General features: G+C 45.4%; 1 protein-coding gene across 1 annotated transcript in view; it reads right to left on the reverse strand.

Annotated features, from left to right (window-relative positions):
- Nucleotides 1-22,632, reverse strand: part of pcsk5a (proprotein convertase subtilisin/kexin type 5a) — a 36,053-nt gene that overhangs the window by 7,087 nt on the left and 6,334 nt on the right. The window contains exons 11-33 of the mRNA XM_065017631.1: nt 22,316-22,433; nt 21,861-22,049; nt 19,639-19,775; nt 19,300-19,425; nt 18,886-18,988; nt 18,395-18,585; nt 15,420-15,504; nt 15,030-15,133; nt 13,318-13,459; nt 12,771-12,886; nt 11,111-11,213; nt 9,222-9,358; nt 8,807-9,007; nt 8,578-8,646; nt 8,415-8,457; nt 8,101-8,243; nt 7,544-7,744; nt 7,153-7,236; nt 6,738-6,936; nt 4,368-4,582; nt 1,775-2,017; nt 1,296-1,523; nt 409-586 (exon numbers count right to left, since the gene is read on the reverse strand). Of these exons, the coding sequence (XP_064873703.1) occupies nt 409-586; nt 1,296-1,523; nt 1,775-2,017; nt 4,368-4,582; nt 6,738-6,936; nt 7,153-7,236; nt 7,544-7,744; nt 8,101-8,243; nt 8,415-8,457; nt 8,578-8,646; nt 8,807-9,007; nt 9,222-9,358; nt 11,111-11,213; nt 12,771-12,886; nt 13,318-13,459; nt 15,030-15,133; nt 15,420-15,504; nt 18,395-18,585; nt 18,886-18,988; nt 19,300-19,425; nt 19,639-19,775; nt 21,861-22,049; nt 22,316-22,433 (3,355 nt within the window). The remainder of the gene's footprint in view (nt 1-408; nt 587-1,295; nt 1,524-1,774; nt 2,018-4,367; nt 4,583-6,737; nt 6,937-7,152; nt 7,237-7,543; nt 7,745-8,100; nt 8,244-8,414; nt 8,458-8,577; nt 8,647-8,806; nt 9,008-9,221; nt 9,359-11,110; nt 11,214-12,770; nt 12,887-13,317; nt 13,460-15,029; nt 15,134-15,419; nt 15,505-18,394; nt 18,586-18,885; nt 18,989-19,299; nt 19,426-19,638; nt 19,776-21,860; nt 22,050-22,315; nt 22,434-22,632) is intronic.

Genomic DNA, 22,632 nt, shown 5'->3' on the forward strand with positions numbered 1-22,632 from the left:
AAATACTATCTGGTCTACTTAGAATTCATATGAAAGGCCATTTCAATCTCAGTCGTGAGCTCCATTGTTATTCAATGGACTGTACCTGTTGTCTGAGGTCTCAATATATTACACAGCACAGAAGACACGAGTGTGAGTGAAACAACACAATATGATGGATGGTCTGCCCAGACTCCATTGGTCCGACGGAGCATGGTGATACAACACTAAAATGTTGTGTTTGTGAGTTGCTGTACATGAGCCACATATACTGGAGTTAATGTTAACTGTTCATAAATTATAGAACTGTCATAAATAATATAAGTTGTTTTGGATCAAATAAAAATGGATCAAATAACTAAGCAACCATATCATACCATTATCTTCCAAAGTCAAAGTGACAACTAAATAACAACGCTATAATTAAACCTTGGTTGGCAGGTGTCCACACACTCCTTGCCCTCTCTGAATAGGTGGTCCTTGCAACTGAGACACTCGTGGCTGTGTCTGCCCATGCAGGTGAGACAGGCTGGGTGGCAGCCTTCACATCTCTGGCTTGACTCATCTTGGTAGAACCCAGTAGGACAGAAGTCCATACAGGTACCATCTACACACACACATACACACACACACACACACACACACACACACACACACACACACACACACACACACACACACACACACACACACACACACACACACACACACACACACACACACACACACACAACATGAAATGGTGGCTCAGGCAAAATTAACAATTTCCGATCACGACGGCTGGCATGGAAAAGTGTCTGTTTGTTAAATTTGCTACTCATGAATTAAACATCTAAACCAGAGGTGTCAAACACAGGGTCTAATCTGGCCGGCAGGGGTTTGAGCAAAAAATAGGGGGGGGGGGAACTAATTCAATATACTTTAAAAAGACTAAAACCAAATCGAAACTGTGTAGAAATGATAATGGACCTATATTCAAACAGTTTCTTGACTGTCCAGCATGCTAATAATTACTAGACAGCCGGGGGAGCATTTTTAATTCCAAGAACGATGGATAGAAGACTATGTTTTAGCCAATGTTGACGGCAAGGAAATATAACACATTATCACAGTCGCCCTCCGGACCCCAATGAAAACCGAATGCGGCCAACACGACAAAATGAGTTTGTCACCCCTGTTCTAAACCAAAAACGACTTTCAGTGACAGTTTTTTCCTCTTCTCTTCTATTCTTAGCATTGCACTTAGCATGGTCTTATCCACAGCTAGCGTAACACTGTATGATCAAGGGTTGAGGAATGAGAATGACTCCACTCACTCAGTATAAAATGGTTCTGGTTGCAGCTCAGACAGTGGCTCTTGCCCGGCCCATTGCACTGCTGGCAGTACTTGTGGCATGGGTGGCATTCTCCAGTGTAGTGGCGGGGGGTGCACCTGTTAACCAGGGGGTCACACTGCCCGTGGGCGTCCAGTCTCTGGCCCTCTCTGCAGCTGGAGCAGGAGCCAGCGTGGGGCCCCGAGCACGTAAGACAGGAGCCATCACAGTCTGGAAAAAGTTGACACAGAGAAACGAGATATCACACAGAAACCAGATACGTCACAGCACTGGGTTGCATGGAATCTAGATGACCTAGCCAAGAGTCTAGATGACCTATAGTACACTGGAGAAGTGCATACTTTTCCCCTTATGGTTGGCTTTCTTTATTTGGTGGGTCACATTAAACTTTCAAAGGGTTTCAGGGGATCTCAGTCCTAAAATGCTTGGGAACCACTGTGTCAAGATCCAAGCCTCCTCACCTTTGCACTGCCCAGTCCTGCTGTCCCTGTAGGTGTGGGAGGGGCAGTTTGGCAGACAGGCTCCGTTGTGCAGGGTTGCCTCTGGGTCTGCACAGGAGTCACAGTCGTCCCCATCCGGACCGTCACACTGGGCACAGTCAAGGTGACAGCGGACACACACGCCCTGCTCAGAGTCCTGGAAGAACCTCTCGGGACAGTCCGTCACACAGCGGCCCTCGTAGAGGAAGTGGTACTCCTCACAGCCTGGGAAGGAGGCGAGGGAGGGAGGAATGGAGAGAGGGAGAGAGAGAGAAATGAGGGAGAGAGAGAAAGGAGACTGATGGATTAAGATAGGGAATTTCTTGTTCCCTGTCTGGCTACCTATTGATTTTTATATTTATTTCTCTCTCTTTGCCCTTTATCCTGATAACGTATGTGACATCAACAGAGAGGTATATTTTCTGGGTGATTTAAATATTGACTGGCTTTCATCAAGCTGCTTCAAACTGTAACTGGTGTCTGCAACCTGGTCCAGGTTATCAGGCAACCTACCAGGGTAGTTACAAACAGCACAGGAATGAAATCATCAACATATATTGATCACATCTTTACTAATGCTGTAGAAATGTGCTTTAAAGCAGTATCCAAATCCATTGGATATAGTGATCACAATATAGTAGCCATATCTAGGAAAACCAAAGTTCCAAAAGCTGGATATAGTGTATAAGAGGTCATAGAAGACGTTTTGTAGTGATACCTATGTTGTTGATGGTGTGTAATCCGGAGCAACCAGATGCTGCACTTGACACATTTATGAAATTGCTTATTGAAGTTACTAATAAGCATGCACCCATGAAGAAAATGGCTAAAAACCTTTAAATCCCCTTGGATTGATGAGGAATTGAAAAATGTTATGGTTGAGAGGGATGAAGCAAAAGGAATGGCAAATAAGTCTGGCTGAACAACCGATTGGCAAATGTACTGCAAATTGAGAAGTCCTGTGACAAAACTGAATAAAAAGAATAAACTATACTATGAAACAAAGATACATGATATAAAGAATGATAGTAAAAAGCTTTGGAGCACCTTAAATTAAATTTGGGGCAAAAAGGCAAACTCAACTCAAAACCCACTGATAGGCATTTACTTTAATTCTTTTTTTTTAATTGGCAAGATTAGCAAATTTAGGCATGGCATGCCAGCAACAAACGCTGCCACTATAACTGATCAAATTATGAAAGACAAGCATTTAAAATTCTGCAAAGTGAGTGTGTAAGTGGTGATTTTTTTTTAGACATTTAGAAGCACAGCATTTACACAAATTACTGATCATTGGCTGAGAGAAATTGAAGATAAAAAGATTGTAGGAGCCATTTCGTTACACTTCAGTGCGGCTTTTGACATTATCGATCATAGTCTGCTGATGGAAAAACGTATTTGTTACGGCTTTACACCCCCTGCTATATTGTGGATAAAGAGTTACCGGTCTAACAGAACACAGAGGGTGTTCTTGAACATAATCCAGGTAGAATCAGGAATTCCCCAGGGCAGCTGTCTAGGCCCCTTACTTTTTTCAATCTTTACTAATGACATGCCACTGGCCTTGAGTAAAGCCAGTGTGTCTATGTATGCGGACGACAACACTATACACATCAGCTACTGCAGTGAGTGAAATCACTGCAACCCTTATCAAAGAGCTGCAGTTCGTTTCAGAATGGGTGGCAAGGAATAAATATTTAAAAAACTAAAAGCATTGTATTTGAGACAAATCATTCATTAAACCCTAAACCTCAACTAAATCTTGTAATAAATAACGTGGAAATTTAGCAATTTGAGGTGACTAAAGTGCTTGGAGAAACCCTAGATTGTAAACTGTCATGGTCAAGTCTGTCCTTTTTAACAACACTATCAACAAGGCAGGTCCTACGGGCTCTAGTTTTGTCACACCTGGTGTGCTGTTCAGTCGTGTGGTCAGGTGTCACAAAGAGGGACCTCGAAAAATTGGCTCAGAACCTTAAATGTACACAGAGAGCTAATATTAACAACATGCATGTAAATATGCATGTAAGCGGAAGAGAGATTGACTTCATCACTACTTGTTTTCTTGTAAGAAGTGTTGACATGCTGAATGCACCGAGCTGTCTAAACTACTAGCACACAGCTCAGACACCCCATGAGTACCCCACAAAGACATGCCACCAGAGCAGAACAGAACAGAACAGTCCAGAACAGATTATGGGAGGCACACATTACTACATAGTGCCATGGCTACATGGAACTCTATCCCACAAGCAGTAGAATCCGATTTTTTTCAAACAGATAGAAATATACACCTTATGGAACGGCGGAGACTGTGAAGAGACACACATACACATGATAAGAAGCCCTCTACACCCACGTACACATAGACTGTAGATATGTGATAGTAGAGTAGTGGCCTGAGGGAACACACTTTATATGTTGTGAAAAGTGTCACGAAATGCAATGTCATGTCATATTGAAATGGTACATAACTGCCTTAATGTTGCTGGACACCAGGAAGAGTAGACCTGTAATTGGGATCCTTAATAAATGACAAATATGCCATCACTACTCTCATCTGTGTGTGTCTCACCTGTGCACTCGCTGTTGGGGCTACACTCCTGGCAGGCTGTGGGACAGTGCTGACACTCCCCGTCTCTGAGCGTGTGTGCAGGCGGGCAGGCCTCCACACACTGGTGTTGGTAAAGAAGGAAGGGCTCCACACAGCTCAGACAGTGGGTGCCATTTTTCTCACAGGAGGCACATCCTGTCGCACAGCCGCGACACACCTGGCCCGCTGCATACCCACTAAAAGTACACAGTGGGAGAGCACAGCAGAGAGGACGTTAAGTTGCACACTGGGGTTCCCGGGATCATTCTCTACCCTTCTCCCCAAAGTGTGCACTCGTTCACTCCCTCTCGTGGACTGGTGGTAGAAGTATGGTGTCAATTGCCTAGACCAATCCAAAGCTTCTAAATCCACAAGGGGGAGTGAGCAATTGGAGTCAATCCACGACATTGTGATGGAGAAGAGCATCTCCGGGAAAGCTGTCATGACAACTGAGAGGGTTTGAGTAGGTACAGTAGAGTTCAGCAGGCACTCCAGTTCTGTAAAATGAAAGATATACACGCCATTTAGATAAAGAGGTGAATACATCACCATGTCATACAATATATCATCATTTTCCACAGCAATGATGTGTGGGGAGAGGAGCAATGAATCATGATCAAAATGGTGTATGAGCCCTGGGTTGGAACAGAAACCTGCAGACTCTGGGAGTTTCTAGGAGCAGGATTAAAGATGGATTTTTTTTTTTACATTGCAGCCTTATTCTAAAATCAATCTACACATAATACCCCATAACGACAACGTGAAAACAGGTTTTTAGAAATGTTTGTCAAATGAAAAAAATAATAATAATAAAGTATTCAGACCCTTTGCTATGAGACTCGAAATTGAGCTCAGGTGCATCCTGTTTCCAATGATCATCCTTGAAATGTTTATACAACTTGGTTGGAGTAAACCTGTGGTAAATTCAATTGATTGGCACACATCTGTCTATAGGGGTTGATGAAATTGTCTGTAGAGCTCCGAAACAGGATTGTGTCGAGGCACAGATCTGGGGAAGGGTCCAAAAAATTTCTGCAGCATTGAAGGTCCCCAAGTAAACAGTGGCCTCCATCATTCTTAAATGGAAGAAGTTTGGAACCACCAAGACTCTACCTACAGCTGGCTGCTCGGACAAACTGAGCAATCGGGGGAGAAGGGTCTTGGTCAGGGAAGTGACCAAGAACCTGATGGTCACCGACAGAGCGCCAGAGTTCCTCTGTGCCGAAGGACAACCATCTCTGCAGCACTCCACCAATCAGGCCTTTATGGTAGAGTGGCTAGACGGAAGCCACTCCTCAGTAAAAGGCACATAACAGCCCGCTTGGAGTTTGCAAAAAGGCACCTAAAGGACTCTCAGACCATAAGAACCAAGATTGAACTCTGGTCAGGTCAGGAGGAAACCTGGCACCATCCTTACGGTTTTCATGTTCTTTCTTCAAGAGGGGTGTTATAGTGCACCGGGCGACGCAAAATGAACTCGCCCATTGTCAGACTCTGGTTACCGGTCCGTATACATGCTCGGCTGCCTGGAACGGCTGCCTAGTTGAACAGCTAGGTATCCAAGTCGTGCAGTACTTGCATGATCATTGAGAAGCAAAATAGCAGTTAGTAGGGCCTCTGCATGGTTAAGACACAGATAGTTTTTTTTGTTGCCCCAAACACAAAACTCAAGCAGGAAGTTGCATGCCGCTGTCTAGACAGCATATCAAACACCAGCAAGACACAGACACGAAGTCTAAGCAGCGATATAAATGTTCATTTTTCATCATCATTGCACGCATTGGCTAAGCAGGAGGCAGACAGGCAGTCTAAGTAGTAGTGCTCTTTTTTCAGGAACTCTGTCTGGTGGCTACGATATGGCAGCAACTATAAAGATAACCCTACACCCTGACACAAAACACTGATTGGTTTTGCGCCAATGCAACGTGTAGGGACTGTATGCTGCTTGTGCAACTGCAATACCCGTCACAGCGGACAGGATGAGGTTGTATAGCCTTCATAATATGTATGTTTGGGAACGTTTGTTCATCTCGCCGCAGGGTTTTTGTTTCCGCTGTTCAGAAATACGAGGCAGAGACATAGGCTACGTCATCACGGTTCAGAAGAGTAAAGAGAGAAACATGAAGGGAGGGGTCGAGTGTGAGCAGTAGTTACATAGTGTGCGTAAAATAACGCAGGCACAGAAATGTGACCCAGTTTCCCGGAAGGGCGGGAACGAGGGCAAAAGCTCCGTACTAGCAGCCACAGACTACATAAAAATGCTATCCACGAGTTCATCTGACTAAGTAGATCAAGGGCCTCTTTGACTAAATCCCGAGCTATCACCTTTACCATACTCATATGAACTCTGACCTCTGGCATTGACGAACACACTGTCCGTCTTGCAGGTAGAGCGGGGCCTTGCGTACCACCTGACAGCGGGTGCAGCGATGCTCGTCCACACACTGCACACACCCCCGAGGACACGGCTCACACACACCGCTCAGCCGGCCAGCGAACGAGCTCGCTGGGCACTTCAACACACACACCTGCTCTGCTGACAGGAACCGCCCTGGGAGGAGCACAGGAAGGATACGGTCAGAATACACACAGACGCACACGCAAGCACGCACACTGTCACGGTCTGCAATCAGGACCAGAACTGAACCAGTGGGATGTGCTTATCTTTCTCTTTTTCGCAGGGTTTAAGGCGACTTCACTGGAAACAGACGAGCACACACTACACACATTCTGACAAATTGACAGGCAGAAATATGGTCAGGCAGACCTTTCGCACAGGTTTTACACTGGCTCTTCTCCTCTCCTGAACACGAGTCACAGGAGGCATGGCAGGCCTCACACTCTCCTTCACCTGCAGGGAAGAACACGAGAAAAGACCAAACAAGTCAATATCATACAGTACCAGGGGATTTATTCTCATAATAATCATAGCCTACAACTAAAGTTGTTGGGATTAAAAAGTTACATTTTCGAAATGGCTTTCCTGCAGCAAGGTGCAATGTTAATGTAACAAACTCCCTCACAGGGTAAAGTGAAGTGCCAAGGTCATTAGCAATCGTCTAACAATAACTTGTGTAATAAAATACATTTCTGAAGTACGCCCTAACAGTGTGGTAACATCCATCTATTTTTCGGTAAATTGATCCTTTAAATCTCACCAGTGAGGAAGGTCTTAACAGGGCAGGAATCCTGTTTAGAGACACACTCCCCCTCTTCCCGGCTCTTCCCCTCCTCACACGACACACAGTCGTCACTGTCGGGACCGCTGCATGTCACACAGTCAGAGTGACACTCTTCACACTCCTGGGTGTCTTCGTCTCCGTAGAAACCGTCCGGACACTCCGGCACACACTTCCCCTCTGGGTGGAACAGAGCACACTTTAAAACATAAGAACACACACACGCAAGCACGCACACACACAAACAAGCACACACACAAACCCCCAACACACACTTCCCCTCTGGGTGGAACAGAGCACACTTTAAAACATAAGAACACACACGCAAGCACGCACGCACGCACGCACACACACACACACAAACAAGCACACACACACTTCCCCTCTGGGTGGAACAGAGCACACTTTAAAACATGTCAAGAACACACACACGCAAGCACACACACACCACACACACACACACACACACACACACACACACACACACACACACACACACACACACACACACACAGTTACACCGACCAAACCCTTACCTGATAAGAAGAGGTCGGTTTCACACCAGTAGCACTCATGTTCGTCACAGCTGACGCACTTTTCATCACACGGCACACAGGTCATCTCCTCCTCTACGCTGAACGTCTTCGCTGGGCAGTTCTTGTAGCAGCCATCTTGGAATCTAAACTCAATGCAAGAAGTTGGTTTGTGTCGTCTTCCTCCCCTGTCACCCATTCATTTACATATCACACACGGAGATATTGACAATTGAGGTGATATTCCATAAATTAAGGGGAGGGGAGGGGGGGTTCATTAAGATTAAAACAAGATTTTTATTCCTTGCTCTACTTACTTGTAAAAGCCGTCAGTGCAGGATAGGCAATGCCTGGGGTTATCTGAGGAATAGAGAAAAAACACACTCAGACATCTTCTCATCCTATTCCTCTCCCTGTGGCCCTCGCCAACCGTGTTCAAACTGTTAGATAGATAGGGTTCACATGGGTAGACTAACTTACACAGTACACACTTCTTACAGCCTTCTTCACAGACCATACAGTCATCATACTCTGGATCCTCCACCTCACCTGTAGAGGGAGAGAGGGGCAGAGACCAGAAAGACAGACAGATAGAGGGGAGCCAGACAAAGAGAGCGAGAGAGAGTGAGTCAGAGAGAGAGATGTTCATGTTCATACCTGTAGCGGCAGATATGACATAAGAACACAACATTCTGGCTACATCTGTCACCTTCTCCACACTCCAGCCGGGTGCAGCCTCCATCAGTGGTGTAGTAGGAGGAGTTACAGCGCAGGCAGTGTGTGGCGGAGGAGCAGAGGTTGCAGTTGTCGGAGCAGGCCTCGCAGCTCTTCTCCTGGGTATGGTAATGTCCTTCCGGACAAGCGTCGACACAACCCCCCTTGTACAAGTAGCGGTCCATGTTGAATTTATCTGAGGGAAACGCATAGGGATGGATGGCAGGCAGGCAGACAGACGCACAATCGTTACACACACACACACACACACACACAACACACTATTAGTCTATTACCGTAAAACATCGTTTTTTTAGTGGTATAAAGTGCAATGTGTTTGTTGTCCCAGAGCCAGAGCACATGTCCACTGGACTGTGTCAGTTAGAATGACAGGTGTCCCTTCCCCTCACCGGTGTCACAGCTGGTGCAGTTGGCAGGCCCTCCATCCAGGCACATGGCACAGGTGTGGTCACACAGGTGGCACTGGCCACCTGACTGGTACTTCCCTCGGGCACACTGAGCCACACAGCAACCCTGATCCAGAGACCTGAGACAATGAGGCAACAGCACCTAACTATTAAACTCCATGTGCTTCCGGTGGAGCATGCTAGCGGTACTTGTACACTTCCAGTCATTGCGCTGACGGCAGTAAGCATTGGCTCGCGAAACTACCTCCAACTTGCTTCAAACTGCACGCAGAGACATAAAAATGGTCTCCACCACGAGTCCATCTGACTCTGAAGAAGTAGAAAAACTGCTTAAATGGCCAGATTCTCGCACTATCGATTTAAAAAAAAGGTGCAATCTGGAACTTTCATTGCCTGTAAAAAGTGCTGGCTCTTTTTTTTGTTGCCTCTAGGCTAATTCTGTTTTTGAATTGCCTTGTGTTACCAAAAGGGAATGTACAGTTACCAGAATGCACCTTTTATATGTAAAAAAAACAAGTGTCTCAGACAGGATGACACAGGAAGAGAGCATTTTATATCCAAGGCTGAACTGTACAGTATGTCACCTGAATCAACCTCTTTGTTATGACATCTGCTCCAGTATATCTATATATTTCTCAGACTATAGACACATCTAGAGGGGCCACAGATGATGCCAATGATGATACAATCCTAACCATAGATTAAAGGGATACTTTGGGATTTGGCAACGAAGCCCTTTATCAACTATGGCCCCTCTTGGTTATTCTATGGTGAAGACTATCAGCTGTGAACCTTCTAGGTGAGTCGATGGTTAGGACTGTATCAACTATGGCCCCTCTAGGTAAGTCTAATGTCAGGACTGTATCAACTATAGGCCTCTAGGTAAGACTATGGTGAGGACTGTCTCAACTATTGCCCCTCTAGGTGAGTCGATACCATTTTTATGTCTGTGTCCAGCATGAAGGAAGTCAAGAGGTAGTTTTGTGAGCCATTGCTAACTAGCGTTAGCGCAATGGCAATGACTGGAAGTGTGTGGGTATCTGCTAGCATGATACCTCTAACTTCCTTCATACTGGACACAGTGACATAAAAATGGCATCCACGAGTTACTCTACTGTAACTCTGTGGATGTATATAGAGGGAGTCATTGCCAAAATCCCAAAGTTTCCCTCTAAAGACATGAGGAGATGTCATTCATTTTCAATGCAGCTAGACGGGGGGGGGGATTTCTATCCAGGCGGAGCGATCGACGGTGCTCATGCATGTGAAAGCCACTCAGCCAAGGCGGAGAAAATAAGAATCTGCTCCATTTTTGGGAAATCTGCTCCGCCCCATCTCTTCTTGTATGGAAATCTCTTTACCTAGAGGGGTCACAGCTGTTATAGTTGATACAGTCCTCCCCATAGACTTACCTAGAGGGGCCATAGTTGATACAGTCCTCCCCATAGACTTACCTAGAGGGGCCATAGTTGATACAGTCCTCCCCATAGACTTACCTAGAGGGGCCATAGTTGATACAGTCCTCCCCATAGACTTACCTAGAGGGGCCATAATTGATACAGTCCTCCCCATAGACTTACCTAGAGGGGACATAAGTTGATCCAGTCCTCGCCATGGCCTTACATAGAAACCATAGACTTACCTAGAAGGCTCACAGCTGATATAGTCCTCCCCATAGACTTACCTAGAGGGGCCATAGTTGATACAGTCCTCCCCATAGTCTTACCTAGAGGGGCCATAGTTGGTCCAGTCCTCGCCATGGCCTTACATAGAAACCATAGACTTACCTAGAAGGCTCACAGCTGATATAGTCCTCCCCATAGACTTACCTAGAGGGGCCATAGTTGATACAGTCCTCACCATAGACTTACCTAGAGGGGCCACAGCTGATACATTCCTCGGACTTTGGGCCTGTACACTTCAGACACGTGGCGTCACATGCATGGCACTTCCCATGGCTATCCTGGTACTCTCCTGCATGCAAAACACAAAGACAACATTTTACATTTACGTTGCACTAATTCAATGTAAATACCCTGTAATATTTTAATACAGAACATAAGTATTCAGCTGTACCTAGCAACTGCAGATGAGGCATATACAACTATATTTGATTTGTAATGAAAGGAAACTGATCAGATTACGTTTAATTACTTCTATGTATAGTTACTTTGTAATAATAATACAACGTGTGACCTACACTAACACAGTAGCTATACGATACACTATCTGAATAGATCAGGGGTGAAAGTAGAATTCATTCGTCGCTGTAAGTGCTGTTATTGTGAAGTGGAAACGTCTAGAAGCAATAATGGCTCACCCGCGAAGTGGTAGGCCACACAAGCTCACAGAACAAGACTGCGGAGTGCTGAAGTGCGTAGAGTGTAAAAATCGTCTGTCCTCGGTTGCAACGCTCACTACCAAGTTTCGAACTGCCTCTGGAAGCAACATCAGCACAAGAACCGTTCGCCGGGAGCTTCATGAAATGGGTTTCCATGGCTGAGCAGCTGCACACAAGCCTAAGATCACCATGCGCAATGCCAAGTGTCGGCTGGAGTGGGGTAAAGCTCGTCACCATGGGACTCTGGAGCAGTGAATACATTCTGTGGAGTGATGAAATCACGCTTCACCATCTGGCAGTCCAACGCCCGAATCAGGGTTTGGCGGACGCCAGGAGAACGCTAGGCCACTTAGTTCCAGTGGAAGGAAATCTTAATGCTATAGCATACAATGACATTCTAGATGATTCTGTGAACTTGACTGGCTTACACAGAGCCCTGACTTCAACCCCATCGAACCCCTTTGGTGATGAATTGGAACGCCCGACTGAGAGCCGGGCCTAATCGCCCAACATCAGCGCCGACCTCACTAATGCACTTGTGGCTGAATGGAAGCAAGTCTCCGCAGCAATGTTCCAACATCTAGTTGAAAGCCTTCCCAGAAGAGTGGATGCTGTTACTGTATAACAGCAAAGTGGGGACCAACTCCATATAAATGCCAATGATTTTGGAATGAAATGTTCATCGAGCACGTGTCCACATACTTTTGGTCATGTAGTGTATTTCCAGCCTCCAAACAGTGGTGAATGGAAAGAGACATCTGCTACACAAAACACCACAAAGTGTAATGACATTTGGCGAATGTCATTAGGCCAGAATTTATGCATTCACTGCTGTCCGTGCGCGTCTCTGTGTCTCTGTGTGGGCCACTCATCTCTGCCTTGGCAAAATGTCCGTGTTCTCGTGGAGCCACATGGCATTTTGGAGCATAGGCTACACAACACGTTTTCATGTCCATTCGCTCATTTTTCCTGCCTCTGACATGCAGTAATGATAAGATGTGGTGTAATAGCCTACAGTTTACTTTAAAATGTTGTTTTAATAATTGTGATAGGCTCACGTTTTAAGGTATGGTGTACCCCCACTATTTATTTTGCTAGGATGCCGTGCCGTACCGCCTTACTTTCACCCCTGGAATAGACACTGGGTTGTACGAGTGAGTTTAAGGAGAGTGATTGATTGATTGACTGACCATCACCACAGACAGTGCTGACCATACACACTTTGTCCAGAAGACTGTATCCACCAGCACAGCTGCTGCAGTTCCCCTTCCCCGCTCCCACACAGGTGAGACAGCTGGAATCACACCTGAGGAGGTACCAGCAGACTGGCTGAGATTTCATAAACAGACACATGTGCACAGAAATAGGCAGGCAGGCAGACACACACACACACACACACACCACACACACACACACACACACAGAGAGAGAAAGGTCACTAGTTCGAATCGCCAAGGTGAAAAATCGGTCAATGTGCACATGAGGAAGGCACAACCTTAAATTGCTCTGGGGTCACCTTGGAAAATGGCAGAACCTGGCTGTGACCCCACTCTCAGGGGGAGTTGGAATATGCAAAAAAAAAACGCACTGACAATTCACACGTGTGTATTAACACACGCATGTGTAAAATAGGACAAATAAGCAACCCAGCAAATGATTATTATACACATGTTGGAATGAGGCCAGCCATAATAATAATGAACAATCCACCTACACCAAGACACAGAGCTCACTCACCTCCTGCATATCCTGGGTCCATCACTAGTTTTCTGTGGGCTGCTGTCCGTGGCATAGAAGCCAACACTACAGGCGGAAACACACCTCCACTCCTCCATCAGGTACCCATCAGCACACTGGTTACATGCCTCAATGCCCGCACCTGTGATAACACACAAACAGACGCACACTGTACATACTTTTTTCTTTATAGTTGAATGTGCTGACAACAAAATCATACAAAAATGATCAATGGAAATCAAATGTATCAACCCATGGAGGTCTGGATTTGGAGTCACACTCAAAATTAAAGTGGAAAACCACACTACAGGCTGATCCAACTTTTATGTAATGTCCTTAAAACAAGTCAAAATGAGGCTCAGTAGTGTGTGTGGCCTCCACGTGTCTGTATGACCTCCCTACAATGCCTGGGCATGCTCCTGATGAGGTGGCGGATGGTCTCCTGAGGGATCTTCTCCCAGACCTGGACTAAAGCATCCGCCAACTCCTGGACAGTCTGTTGGTGGATGGAGCGAGACATGATGTCCCAGATGTGCTCAATTGGATTCAGGTCTGAGGAACGGGCGGGCCAGTCCATAGCATCAATACCTTCCTCTTGCAGGAACTGCTGACACACTCCAGCCACATGAGGTCTAGCATTGTCTTGCATTAGGAGGAACCCAGGGCCAACCGCACCAGCATATGGTCTCACAAGGGGTCTGAGGATCTCAACTCGGTACCTAATGGCAGTCAGGCTACCTCTGGCGAGCACATGGAGGGCTGTGCGGCCCCCCAAAGAAATGCCACCCCACACCATGACTGACCCACCGCCAAACCGGTCATGCTGGAGGATGTTGCAGGCAGCAGAACGTTCTCCACTGCGTCTCCAGACTGTCACGTCTGTCACATGTGCTCAGTGTGAACCTGCTTTCATCTGTGAAGAGCATAGGGCGCCAGTGGCGAATTTGCCAATCTTGGTGTTCTCTGGCAAATGCCAAACGTCCTGCACGGTGTTGGGCTGTGAGCACAACCCCCAACTGTGGACGTCGGGCCCTCATACCACCCTCATGGAGTCTGTTTCTGACCGTTTGAGCAGACACATGCACATTTGTGGCCTGCTGGAGGTCATTTTGCAGGGCTCTGGCAGTGCTCCTCCTGCTCCTCCTTGCACAAAGGCGGAGATAGCGGTCCTGCTGCTGGGTTGTTGCCCTCCTACGGCCTCCTCCACGTCTCCTGATGTACTGGCCTGTCTGGTAGCGCCTCCATGCTCTGGACACTACGCTGACAGACACAGCAAACCTTCTTGCCACAGCTCGCATTGATGTGCCATCCTGGATGAGCTGCACTACCTGAGCCACTTGTGTGGGTTGTAGACTCCGTCTCATGCTACCACTAGAGTGAAAGCCACTAGAGTGAAAGCACCAGCATTCAAAAGTGACCAAAACATCAGCCAGGAAGCATAGGAACTGAGAAGTGGTCTGTAGTCACCACCTGCAGAACCACTCCTTTATTGGGGGTGTCTTGCTAATTGCCTATAATTTCCACCTGTTGTCTATTCCATTTGCACAACAGCATGTGAAATTTATTGTCAATCAGTGTTGCTTCCTAAGTGGACAGTTTGATTTCACAGAAGTGTGATTGACTTGGAGTTACATTGTGTTGTTTAGGTGTTCCCTTTATTTTTTTGAGCAGTGTATATATGGCTTTTTGATCCAAGTCACCCCTCCCTTTACCTGCACAGGTGGCGCAGGCCTCGTGGCAGGGCTCGCAGGTGCTCTCCTGTTCGTTGTGGTAACTTCCTGGTCCACAGCTCCTCTGGCAGCGGTTCCCCAACAGACTGGAGGGGGGGGGAGGGGAATAGATCGATAGTGAGATACTCATCATTATCTGGGCTCTGTGTTCCGACCCAGAGCGCACGCACTCATTGAGAAGTTTCATCTCATAACTCTCAACACTGCAAAATACAAAAAATATTATAATAGGAGTTTGCTTTGTTGCAATAGATTTAGAATGTGTGTGCGTGTGCAAATTAGTATTCTCTGTGGCAGAGATGGAGAATCACTGTGTACAGAGAAGAAATGCATGAGTTGGTAATTCGGGCGTCATCAGAGGGATTGGTTCACCTTGTGCCTGATTTGCATTCTGTGCAGATGTTCGCCGAGGTGCATCTCAAGCAGTTTTCACTGCACTTCCTGCACATATTTGCACCTGTGGGGAAAACAACAATGCAAGCATTCATACCTGCCAAATATAATTCCACTCCAGTTGAAGTAAAAGCATTGTTCATTAAGCACATATTCAGTAGAGACATCGGCTTGGTTTTTACAACAATACAGCATAATATCCTTAAAACCCTTTACACTTGGGGGAATTGGCCTATATGGATGGGGCTAAATTGAAATGTTTCTTACATAAGAAATATGAAAAGCATGTGCATAACAATCTTGGCAATTGAAAAGGGAACCGTTTGGAGATGATGGGAACATTATTAGACCAAAAGGTGAGGACACAACAGTTCACCTGACAAGTCTGAAATACTGTTGATTTTATTTCTAGTTTACATTGACGGTACTTTGCCGCATTTGTTGATTAAATCGGAAAATATTCTGCATACCTTCAGTAACACGATAAGAATATTACTGGACAATGTGGGGAATTGCAACATAAAACAAATAAATGACAAGGGTTTAAAGTGAGAGGTCAAACTGGTTGTCTCCAGGTGGCCACACACATCTCCAAAGTGTGCACAAAGAAGAGTCTTCAACTACAAGGTGTTTTTGGAGCTGTGCCGTTGAGGAACTAGAGCAAGCACACTTGTAGTCGATTTGATTGGAGCACAATCCTCCATCACAGCCATCACACAATCCAAAAATGGTCCATTATAAATCCCAATCTGGCTCAGGTGGGCATCATTTGAAGGCTTGTTCTATTGCCAACATGACTAGCTGAGTTAGAGAGTACGATATTACAGTGTGAGGCTTTCAAAATGCAAAATCAGGGAAACAGATCATCATTTTGGTGTGCATAGAAAGGAGTGCATTCAGTTGCGTGACGCAGCAAATTTTCATAACAACAGACAAAAATAGTCTCATTCGGTTCAGAACAACCCAGGGTATAACAACGATATGATATGGAAATGTGAAGTGCACATTTTGATTCATGGGTGTTTAGCTTGCTTCTATGACATCAAAGCAGTATTTATTATAATCCTCAACGTCTCATCTTTAAAAATACATAAAGTCCTCCTAAAATGTACAGAATTTCCCTCACTCAAACAACAAAACATTTGCAAACGCTTTGCCCAAACAGCGGGAGGGATGGGGCAGCTTCTTGTCATGCGAGTTGGGTGTAGTAATAAAGGCCTAGTTCACACATTTTATGGATTTTTTAATTTATTTTTTATATTTTTTATATTTGATTTTGATATATCAGAGGATTCTGCAGCACCCTCAGCACCCTTGCTTACTGCAGCTATGTGTATGCGGGAACGAGGGCTACCCTGTTGAATGTTAATGTTAAGTGGATGGCCATGTTAAACATTTCCTCATGAGTTATAAAGCTCAGATAGATAAATAGTAAATAACAAAATATATATATGTTTTGCATGCACTTTTTGTACCAGTATGCAATGCTATAGTAAATAGTATTAGAAATAGTACAATGTAGATTTCACGAAACAAAATACTCCACAATGCAAGTAACCATTTCACTGTACTGTTTACACCTTCTGTATCCTGGGCATGTCCCAAATAAACTTAGATTTGATTTGATATAGTGTGTGTTTACCAGAGATGGTAATGTGAAGAACAAAGTCAAATTTGGATATAAGTTTAGGCAACGAGACAGTTTCCAAGTTCAAAAATTCTCAGTTAGAATGCCCTGCTTTTATTTCGTCACACTCACAACCGTAAGCCATTTTCTGTAATTAGCTCATCATTAACTTGTGAGTTATTTTCCTGTAATAATAAATATAAATTAGATAAAGTTAAGACGTTGTCAACTATATGATATGGTCATTATTTTAACTGGCTAGCCAGCTAACTTAATGTTAGCTAGCTAATAAGCTAGAAACAAACCAAAACATTGTTTAGAAAGTTGCTTTTAGTTGCCTAGTTTGCTAGATTGACATATACCAAATACATTTTTAAACGGATGGGTTTATTGGTGTTAAAATACACCAGCTATGTTATTTTGGACCACGTTATTGTGTTTATGCAAATTTTATATCACTGCGACATATGTCTACAGACCTGTCAATAGATTAGGTATAGACCAGCCTTTAGTCTTGAAATCTTTGGTTGTTTAGTACACTACCATACTCACTTTGTTTAGCACATGGCCTCACATGTGAATCGTTAAAGGGATGGGTGGGGCTAAGGCTTAAGAGGGCGTGAACAATGCTGAATGGGTGTAGACAAACAAGAGCTCTCCAGTAGGTACCAAAACATTCAAAGGCCATTTTTTCAAAAGTGGGGTTACAAGTGAATCAACTTTCAAAGCAGAATTACTTTCCCATTGTTCCATAACTGTAGTGTATAATATACCATTTTCTATGTAAAAAATACAATTTCAAATGTTGTCTACATAAGACCGAATCGAGCTGGTTGGTCACATATACTAACCATCAATTTTACAATTGACATGCAGTAAGATTTCAGCTGCCTTATTACTGTAATTATTGTTTTTAGAAGTAGTGGTCAGGGAAAATCCGACAAATTTCCCGGTGCACTGCTCTAATTCATTGTTTTCTCGTTCCCCTTGTGAACATACCGCAGAGTTGGCTAGCAAGTCTAACGATTCGTCACGATATCACCTTACATCTTCAATAAAGTGTGTCCCTCTGTGATGAACACAAAGTAGTTTTGTTTCGCATCTTCAAATCTTGTGTTCTAGTTTTTAAAATGAAATTCGATATAGATCGATGTATGTTTGTCGTAGAATGATGATGAATGCCTCACAACGTAGGTGGCAAATCCTGAATCGCATCCTATTCCCTAGACAGTGCACTACTTTGGACCAATATTCTATGAGAGTCTAGCCATAAGTAGCGCACTACTTGGGCATTCGGGTGCCATTTGGAACACACACAGGGACATACCATGGTCCAAGTAATAATTGTCACCACAGCTTGCCGTGCAACTATTGGTTCCCTCGGTCAGGTAGTGTCCAGCGCGACATGTAGTACACTGGTCACTGCGGCTGCCCGTGCAGATTTCACAGGAGGAGAAACACCTCTTACAGCGACGCCGGTCGCCCCAGAATCCCACTGGGCACACAGACACACACGTCCTGTAAGAGAGAAAGCACATGCCTTGTTGGTTGTTTAGTGCAACACTAGGATTGTCTCCACATGGGACACATACTAAATGCATGTGTTAACTGTGTGTCCTACAGAGTTCAAAGCTGGAAAGCCGGAGGGCTACTGTGAGAAACATCTGTGACTCGATAACAGCCAATTAAGTGAGGTTCGTAAATATGTAATAATGGGCCGCCGGACTATTGCGGCAGCCCATGATTTAAAGCACGAGTGGAAGACCTAGTACAACGTCACTGACTCCAACCTATACATTTAGAGTGAATAGTCTTGACCTGCTGTTGTTCTTGAACTTGAGGAAGAGGTGTAGACATGTGACACACTGCTGGGGGCCTGGTCCCTCACAGCCATCCTCACTGCACTCGGGGTCACATCGGCCTGGATGGAACGAAACAAAACGTACATTTCTCATCATGCATTTTCATAGCCTGGAATAATTCATTTGACAAAGCAAGATAGTCAGAATAGGGAAAGCATCTCTTACAAACACAAAAGGTGGTAGAACTCTTAAGACTTGGTGAAGCCTGAAGACTTATTAGCTTTGACGTAGGCTACTAGTTGAACAAATGGAGCTCGATACAGGCCACAATTAGTAGTTAGATTCCGGTGTCTAAGCTATAAAAAGGGTGTGATAATTGTGTGTCGTCTTGTTCCAAAGCTGCTCTGTGAGAAAGGGGAAAGTGACTCACCGTTGTATTCCTCAGTGAGGTCATCACCGTCAGTTGGCAGCTCTGCCGAGCGGGCTTGCTCACGCCGCATGGAGTATGGTTGCTCTGAGGTGCCATAAAGCACTAGAGACCACTCTCTCAATTCCCCTGTAAATCAAGAAAAAGAAAAAAACGACCTGTTATCAGGTTTTTACTAACTACATGACTTGACCAAAATCAACTAGGTCCCCAGGTCTTTCCTGGTCAGGTCACGTGATCAGAAAAAAAAAGAAATCAGGACTCCACTCATGTGTAACAGTATTTGATATCTGGTGTAATTCTTGTGGTATTGAATGATGGTAAAAGTATAGCATGGCAAACCTGTTTCACTGTTGTCCCTTTGTTGAGATGGAGTATCCAGGACCTCCAGACTCCACTCTCCTGATGCCTTCTCCCCCCAGCAGTGAGTGGTCATGAACTCCCAGCTCTGGAAGCCCTCAATGGAGTGGTCAAGAGGCCTGGACCAAAATACAACCACGGTATAATAAACTCAGGAAAAAAAGAAACGTCCTCTCACTGTCAACTGCGTTTATTTTCAGCAAACATGTGTAAATATTTGTGTGTACATAACAAGATTCAACAACTGAGACATAAACTGAACCAAGATCCACAGACATGTGACTAACAGAAATTGAATAATGTGTCCCTGAACAAAGGGGGGGGGTTGTCAAAATCAAAATAACAGTCGGTATCTGGTGTGGCCACCAGCTGCATTAAGTACTGCAGTGCATCTCCTCCTCATGGACTGCACCAGACATGCCAGTTCTTGCTGTGAGAGTTACCCCACTCTTCCACCAAGGCTCCTGCAAGTTCCTGGACATTTCTGGAGGGAATGGCCCTAGCCCTCCGATCCAACAGGTCCCAGACGTGCTCAATGGGATTGAGATCCGGGCTCTTTGCTTGCCATGGCAGAACACTGACATTCCTGTCTTGCAGGAAATCACGCACAGAACGAGCAATATGGCTGGTGGCATTGTCATGCTGGAGGGTCATGTCAGGATGAGCCTACAGGGAAGGTACCAAATGAGGGAGGAGGATGTCTTCCCTGTAACGCACAGCGTTGAGATTGCCTGCAATGACAACAAGCTCAGTCCAATGAGGCTGTGATACACCGCCCCAGACCATGACGGACCCTCCACCTTCAAATCGATCCCGCCCCAGAGTACAGGCCTCGGTAAAACGCTCATTCCTTCGACGATAAACGTGAATCCGACCATCACCCTTGGTGAGACAAAACCGCGACTCATCAGAGAAGAGCACTTTTTGCCAGTCCTGTCTGGTCCAGCGACAGTGGGTTTGGGCCCATAGGCGACGTTGTTGCCGGTGATGTCTGGTGAGGACCTGCCTTACAACAGGCCTACAAGCCCTCAGTCTAGCATCTCTCAGCCTATTGCAGACAGTCTGAGCACTGATGGAGAGATTGTGCTCTCCTGGTGTAACTCGGGCAGTTGTTGTTGTCATCCTGTACCTGTCCCACAGGTGTGATGTTCAGATGTACTGATCCTATGCAGGTGTTGTTACACGTGGTCTGCCACTGCGAGGACGAGCTGTCCGTCCTGTCACCCTGTAGCGCTGTCTTAGGCGCCTCACAGTACGGACATAGCAATTTATTGCCCTGGCCACATCTGCAGTTCTCATGCCTCCTTGCAGCATGCCTAAGGCACATTCACGCAGATGAGCAGGGACCCTGGGCATCTTTCTGTTGGTGTTTTTCAGAGCCAGTAGAAAGGCCTCTTTAGTGTCTTCAGTTTTCATAACTACGACCTTAATTGCCTACCGTCTGTAAGCTGTTAGTGTCTTAACGACCGTTCCACAGGTGCATGTTCATGAATGGTTCATTGGGAAACAGTGTTTAAACCCTTTACAATAAAGACCTGTGAAGTTATTTGGATTTTTACGAATGCCCTCTGAAAGACATTGACCACTATGACCAGGACCACAACACGACCATAGTGTAATATAATGCAAATGTTGACCAGGACCACAACACGACCATAGTGTAATATAATGCAAATGTTGACCAGGACCAAAATACAACAGAGCCATGTTACACTGTCATTTCTGGATTCTCTCCATAACCAAAGTGTGTCGATACGTTTTCAGACCCAAAATGTCCTCCAATGTCCACAATAGTCCACGTCCCATGCCCTCTGTTGTGTAGATCCTATGTTTCCAATTCATTTAGCATTGAGGGATGTATCTGGGATCTACGGCAGATGGGATATGGACTCATCTCCACATTAGACCACTTTTTTGGTGAGAAAACTTTGAGGTGAACTATCACTTTAAGTCACTCGGCACATCAGCCAGTTTCTATCATCAACAAATATTTTGAATTTGTTAAGAGTGGGTGAAGCGACCAATCCCACTTGTATTGAGTACTACAGCACAACACCCTTTTCACACTATCATGCCAACCTGAACCGTACTGTTCCTTTTCACATTGTCCTTTCCACAGCTCCAGGAACTATGGTGGATGTGTAACCAGGCCAGTGCAATACAGTTCATCTTGTCTTGGCTCAGAAGTGTGAAAAGGGACTTACCTGTTTGCCAGTAGCTGTGACTTGGTCCCAGCGGGTGACGTGAGTGTGACGGAGAGGTCACCTCTGTGACTGTGGGTGATGGTGACACGGATGACTACATGTTCCAGATAAACAATGTGCTGCAGGGGATGATGGGAGCAGCCGGTGGACTCATACACAGACCTCAGCACAAGGCCTGGAGGAATGGTTCTGTAATGTGACAGAGAGAGAAAGAGAGAGAGAGAGAGAGAGAGAGGAGGGGACAGGGGAGCGGAAGAGAGGTGAAAGAGAATGTGGGAGAGAGAGTGAGAGAGAAGGACAGAGATACAGAGAAAGAGAGAGAAAGTATGAGCGAAACACAGAGAGATTGTGAGGGAATTCCCATGCCGATGGATTCTCTGTGGAGATGGATAGATGGATATGCTTCAAAGGGAATAGAGGATTGTGTCCATGGTGGGAAGCAGTCAGTCAAGTACCTGCTCTCTTGGGTAGGAGCCTCCTTACACACATGCTGGGAGGGGACCAGTCTCCATCGCTCAGCCTCCTTCACCATGCTCTCTGCATCCAGCAACCCAAAGCCGTACAGGTGGCTCACTGCCAATTCATAATTGAATGAATTGAATGAATGGACAGAAGGAATAACAAATACACTAACAAACAAACAAATGAATGGATCGATGACTTAAGTAAGCCATCCATGATGCAATTAGTCGGTCAATCTAGCAATTAGTCGGTCAATCTAGATAGGAATGTCTTAAATGTGGTTGTTTGTCGTTTGATGTGTAGTGGTACA

The sequence above is a fragment of the Oncorhynchus nerka genome, linkage group LG4 (genome assembly GCF_034236695.1).
Source record: "Oncorhynchus nerka isolate Pitt River linkage group LG4, Oner_Uvic_2.0, whole genome shotgun sequence".
Taxonomy (NCBI): Eukaryota; Metazoa; Chordata; class Actinopteri; order Salmoniformes; family Salmonidae; genus Oncorhynchus; species Oncorhynchus nerka.